At 40.9% G+C, this 6,574-nt stretch overlaps 1 protein-coding gene across 1 annotated transcript; it reads left to right on the top strand.

The window, feature by feature from the left end:
* Nucleotides 1–2,105: 2,105 nt before the first annotated feature.
* Nucleotides 2,106–6,326, top strand: LOC103265125 (serum amyloid A-4 protein-like). The gene is made up of 3 exons (XM_008062833.1): nucleotides 2,106–2,196; nucleotides 5,655–5,793; nucleotides 6,164–6,326. Exons 1-3 carry the CDS (start codon nucleotides 2,106–2,108, stop codon nucleotides 6,324–6,326), a joined length of 393 nt encoding a protein of 130 aa, XP_008061024.1.
* Nucleotides 6,327–6,574: the final 248 nt, after the last annotated feature.

Genomic DNA, 6,574 nt, shown 5'->3' with positions numbered 1-6,574 from the left:
GAACTATTCAATGAATGGGAATGGGCACCTGGTGGGCCATCTAAAATAACATAAAGTTGAAAACATACATATATTATGTTAGGATAAACTCCAAATATCCTAACATGGGATTTATAATAAATTGTGCTAAATATTTATAATAAATAACAAAAATTAATAATAATAATAATATTAGTGATACCTGAAGAATCCATGGAAAATTCTTTTTTAACTCAAAGTGGGGAAACGTCATCAAACTATATCATGAGGTTGAAAAGAATATAAAAAATAGATTAATAAAGACAACAACATAAATAATTTCTTGGCATAACATGAGCCACTATAATAAAAAGATAAATAACAAGGTGGAAAAGTATTTGTATCTCATAGCATAGATAACATGCTAATTTTCCTTGTAGATAAAGTTCTTGCAAAATGATAATGAAAAAAACTCAATAAACCAATAAGAAAATGACTACTTTGATATAACAATACAAATTCACAGTTCCTAGAAAACGCAAATGGCTCTTAAACATATGGAAAGATTTGAAACCAAAATCACAATGAGAGATATGTAAATTAAAGGTACACTGAGTTACATTTTACTCACCAAAATTTTAAAGACCCAAAATTTTGCTAGCATAGTGCATGAGAGATAATGTGGGACCAGGCACTCTCACTTATTTCTGGTGGGTATAAAAATTGATAGAACCCCCATGGATGGCAATGGGCAACATATATGAAAATTGATAAAACTCATACTTTTTCATCATGTAACTTTTTAATATAGAATTTTATCCTACAGATATATTTGTACATGTGCAAAAGACACATGTACAAGGTTAATAAATGCAGGATTATTTGCAGTACCAAAAGATTGATAACAGTTGAAATGACCATCAATATTGTATAAACTATGGTTCATCCATAAATGGAATACTTTGTAGCTGTTTTTAAAAAAGCAACAGATTTCATATAGAAGAACCTCCAAGAAACAGGAAGTTTTAAAAAGTTGCAGAACAGCATATATTTGTACGAAAAGTGAGGCCCCCTCTCTCTCTCAGTATCAAGTTTACAGCCTGGAATCAAGTATCAAGTTTTTCTGCTTTACTCCTGTCATTCTGATGCCAGGTGTGGAGTGGTGTAATTGTTACGTGGGTTCTTGACTCCGCTGCAGAAAGTTGCAGCAGTGTAGCTTAGAGATTGATGGGTGGGTTTTTTTGTGGGCAGGCATAGCTTAGATAACCGAAAAACTAGATGGTTAAGCAGCCAGGTGAGTTCTGTCTTATTAGGACGTAACTTTTTGGAACAACACCTACACTGACCAAGCACCCAAACTTAACCTTGGAATGTGGGGCAGCTGATACATTCAGCTACAAAAACCATAAACAAGGCAATAGGGAATGACTGGAGGCACTGGGGGATGATGTTTTCAGAAAGAAACTTAGTTAATCCATAAAAAAGTAATCTTGGATGACCCGATCTGGAACTCTTTGTGGATAAGGGAAATACTATTATCCAATATGCTACTTTTTTTTAACCTAGAAGAATTGAGCAAAATGGACTTTGGCGAGGTAGTTTGTTGGATTTAAGACCTCTCTTTCCACTAATGCCAAAGCCAGGAGAGATATCAGCTATCGCTCCATGATAAGAAGGTACTAGCAGTGCTGCTTTCACTGAAATTTCAGCTGGAGAAAGGTCCACAGGTGAGGTTTTCTTCCAGGGAGTAATTTCTTTTTCTTTTACTCTCTCAAGATCCTTTTCTCACGTAATTGGTAAATTCCAATTGGGGAGAAATTGTGTTTTCTGCTTCTTTATGGGATCAGTGCTGAGCAGAGTGGGAACTCAGGAAATGCTTATTGATTGAATTTAGTCTGCTTTATTGGGTGACAAATTGGTCACAGAGCAATAACTCTTTGGGACCTTCTTGTTTATTCTTTCTAGAGAACTGGGCTGAGAAATAAGAGTTTATGCTTCTTCCTAAAATACATTCAATCTTTTGTCAGTCGTGATTCTAATACAAACAAATGGAAATAGAGAACAAACTGTCTTTGAAATTAAGTCCCCAGAATATGTCTGTTTGGGGTTGTGATCCTTTGCCTCTCTCGTTCTTTTATTTCAGCATAATGAGGCTTTTCACGAGCATTGTCTTCTGCTCCTTGGTCATAGGAGTCAGTAGTGAAGGCTGGTATTCGTTCTTCAAGGAGGCTGCCCAAGGTACGAGTCCCAGAGGATGAAGGGCACATCCAACTGTCCCCAGGATCCAGTCCGAGCAGAGGCTACATACCTACCAAATGTGGGTGCTCCTTAGAGAAGCCACAAATGGATCAGAGCAGGAGGGTGGTTTTCCATATCTTCCTCCTTCCAGGCTGGTCTAATTCAGCACCCTTCTGTGGTGTTTCCAGACTAGAGGCCAAAGGTGCTTTGGGCCCAGCTTGTGTTGTTGGTATAGTGTGCAGAAGAATAAGGACTTCCAGGGATCGCACTCCAACTGTGGAAATTTACAGATGGCAAATTTTTCAATCTTGGAGTATAGCTGTGACCTTGGTATGTTTTTAGGTGAATGAGCAGAATAGATATCATGGCCTACTCCAGGGAGGGGATCATCCTGTACCCAAGCAAATGGCCAATGGCTGGGATGCAGAATTTATGGAAATTAAGACTTAACTCTTACTCATACAATACATTGAGCAAGTTCCCACGGATTAACCACACAAGGGCTAAGACAGGGCCAGGAAACTGACTTCTGCTATTCCTGATGGGAAATAAATCTTACTGGCTCGTTGTTGAAATGGGAAAATTATGTTGTCAGTTTTGCAATACTTTGAACTTCATGTTTGTTGTTAGCTTTGTAATTGAACTGTTTGTGATTTTTACAAATTTCAGTGTTTCTGCGTTTTGAACTTCAAGTGCTTTAAAAAATGATATTCTCAAAATAACGGTTTTAAAAATGAGTTTTGGTGGCAACTGCTAAGTTTTTCCACACGTAAGAAAGACTATTTCCCTCCTTAAGTAGGCATATTTCAAAATTTGTTGTGTGGTACCAGAGCATTTAAATATGCTGGATATGTTTGTTTAAAAAGTATATTCCTTAATCAGGCATGGTAGTGCGCATCTGTAGTTCCGGCTACTTGGAAGGCTGAGGCGGAAGGATCGCCTGCTGTGGTCGATGCTGGGGTGGTGATGAGCATGCGTGCCACTGCACTCCAGCCTGGGCGATGGAATGAGACTCTGGCTCAAAAAAGAAAAAAAGTGTGTTCCTAAAAATAAATAAATAAATAGTTCATGAGTCACCATGCCCAGCACTTTGGGCGGCTGAGGCGGGAGTACTGCTTGAGTCCAGGAGTTTGAGATCAGCCTAGGCAACATAGCGAGGCCTCATCTCTACAAGAAAGTTAGCCAGAAGTGGTGGCTACTATAGTCCCAGCTACTTGGGAGGCTGAAGCAGAAGGATCGCCAGCACCCAGGAAGTCAAGGCTGTGGTGAGTTGTGATCCTGCCACCTTACTCTAGCCAGGGCAACAGAGTGAGACTCTGACTTGAAAAAAAAAAAAAAGAATACCTCAAATATTCATCATAGCTTTCTTTTTTCAAGTGAGTTGGTTTAAAGAAGTCCTTGATATGTAAGCCATAGCAAGACTAAAAATTATTCATTGATTGAACAGCGCAGGCCCTCACAGACACTTCCTACAATTCTTCCTGGCTTAGACCTGTTTCAAACATCTAATTTCCCCACTACTCTTATTTTAAAAACTTTACAAATGATATATAACTTACATACAGCAAACTGTACTGCTCGATGAACATTTACATATATAAACATCCATATTACCACTATCAGACAACATGCTGAACATTTCATGCACCCCAGAAAGGTCTCTCATGCTTTCTCCTGATTAATACCTCACCCTTATCAAAGGTAACTCCTGCTCTCAGTTCTACCATTATGATTAGTTTGCCTGATCTGGATCTTTGAATCAAAGAAATCATACAGAATATCTCTTGTGTCTGTTTTTCTTTCACTTAAATAATGTGACCAGAAGATTCATTCCTGTTGTTGTGTGTATCAATAGTTTACCATTTTTCTTGCTGCATAGTATCTCACACTTATCTCTTCTACAGAGTTGGGTAATTAGGCTTTTTAAATGTTTGGGCTGTTATGGATAAATCTGCAATAAACACTGATGTACATGTACTTTGGTGGACGTCAGCACTCATTTCTGTTGGGGGTGTATTCCTAGGAATGGAATTGTAACGTCATAAAGCATTTGTAGACTTAACTTTAGTAGAAACTAGCAAACAATTGTTTGAAATTGTACTAGTTTTATACTTCCATCAGCACTTATGAGAGTTTCAGCTGCTCCAAATCCTTGCCCACAATTGTTACTGTCAGTTTTTTAAAAATTGTTGGCTGTGCTCGGTGGCTCAGCCTGTAATCCCAGCACTTTGGGAGGCTGAGGCAAGTGGATTGCCTGAGGCTATGGGTTCGAGACCAGCCTAATTCATCTCTACAATAAATCAACAATTAGCCGGGCGTGGTCGATGCTGGGGTGGCTGTGAACGTGTCACTGCTCTCCGGCCTGGGTGACAGAGTGAGACTCCAATTCAAAAAGAAATTTTTTGTCATTCTGTTGGGTGTATAGTGGCATCACATTGTCACCAGTGCCCTTCACTAAGAGAAATGAGAACCTAACTTGCATCAAGTATTCCAATACGCTAGGCAATTTATGTATGTGACTTCATTTAATCTACCAGAAAGGTAGGTATGATTCTCCCAATTGAAGGGTGAGGAAACTGAAGTTTAATTGGCAAAGCAGAGCGTTAAACATTTACATTCCTGCCATTCCTGTCTGATTATCCAGGTCCTATGGAGGTTGATTCCATCTCATCACTTACTGCCTATTCCAACAGTTTTCCTATGCCATTTATGCCCATAACTGTCAGATTTGTTTAGATCTGAGTTGTCTTCACTCAACTGCAAAGGATGTATTTTTCTTTCTTTCTTTCTTTCTTTTTTGAGTTGGAGTCTCACTCTGTCATCCAGGCTGAAGTGCAGTGGCACGCTCACGGCCACCCCAGCCTTGACCTGCTGGGCTCAGGCAATTCTTCCGCCTCAGCTTTCCTAGTAGCTGAAACTACAGGCACACACCACCATGCCGGCTAAGTTTTTGATTTTTTATAGAGATAAGGTCTCACCAAGTTACCCAGGTTGGTTTCAAACCCGTGGGCTCAGGCAGTCCTCACACCTCGGCTTCCCTAAGTGCTGGAATTATAGGCATGAGCCACCGTGCCCAGAGGATGTATTTTTCTCATGGGCCATGGTAGATGTGGGTCCCTAACATAGTCCCTGGGTTCTGCAGTTGTGGTACCATTCTCCATCCTTACATCCCTCACATAAGCACCCCTTCTTTGTATATAGCACACAAAGACCCATATAAGACATAGCCCAGGGCATGACAGCTGCCAATCAATTCAATTAAATCCAACCCACTAAAAAGTACCCTACTTACCGTTACCTAGAGAAGTAATCCATAGAATGGAATGCTCATCTCAACATATGACTTCAAAGGATGATTTTGTCAAGGGTCAAAATCTGGAGATCAGTGGAAAATTTTCATTCCTCCGCCTTTCCAATATGTCACCAGGTTTATTTTTGTTATTTTCTTCCCTTTCCAGGGGCCTGGGACTTGTGGAGAGCCAACTGGCACATGCTAGAAGCCAATTACAGAAATTCAAACAGATATTTCCATGCTCGGGGGAACTATGATGCTGCCCAAAGGGGACCTGGGGGTATTTGGGCTGCTAAAGTGCTCAGGTAACACAGCTTCCTGGAAATGCTAGTGAGGGACCAGCAGGGTTTGTCTCTCTTGATGAGAACCTGGGTCTTGTGGGATCTGGGTGACCTGAGAGCCTGAGCAGGGCTGGTGAGAACATATGTCCTCTCACCCCCAAAGCGAAAGGAAGAACTGAGGAGAGGTCTCCAAAGCATCCTGTTGCAGGATGCAGAGAGAATCAGCTGACTTTGGCCCTTTCCCAAAAGGGTTGGTATTTTTCCTCCTCCTTCTTTGATTTTTCCAGCATTCATGGGGTCAGGGGGGTGGCAAGAGGGAAGAGGGAGTTAGGAAGTGGAGCTGTCTCAGGTGAGTCGAGAGATTAATCTTCTGTCTCTTTTTCTTGGACTCCAGCAATACCAGGCAATATCTTCAGGGGCTCTTAAGCCACTATTATTTTGGAAGCAGCAGCAGTGTATTGGATGACTTGGAGCTAAATCGGAAAGCTGAGGAATGGGGCCGGAGTGGCAAAGACCCCAATCACTTCAGACCTGATGGCCTACCTGAGGGATACTGAGCTTCCTGCTTCCTCTGCTCTCAGGGAACTAGACTGTGAGCCATACACTTTTCCCCTCCATATAGGGACACAGTGTTCCTGAGCTCTGTGTCCTCAGGGCTGGTATAGGGCACTTAAAGGTGCCCAATAAATGTTTGTAAAGTGAATGTGTTGATGGAAACTAGGAACACTGAGATTGATTTTCTGGTAAGAATGGCCACTGGGGGCCATCTGGAAGATAAATAGCACCATATAAGATAAGCCTGTAA

Source organism: Carlito syrichta, unplaced genomic scaffold (assembly GCF_000164805.1).
Source record: "Carlito syrichta isolate Samal-C Ts95f unplaced genomic scaffold, Tarsius_syrichta-2.0.1 Scaffold305865, whole genome shotgun sequence".
Classification (NCBI taxonomy): domain Eukaryota; kingdom Metazoa; phylum Chordata; class Mammalia; order Primates; family Tarsiidae; genus Carlito; species Carlito syrichta.
The sequence above is the reverse complement of the archived record's forward strand: the minus strand, read 5'-3'. Positions and strand labels throughout refer to the sequence as shown.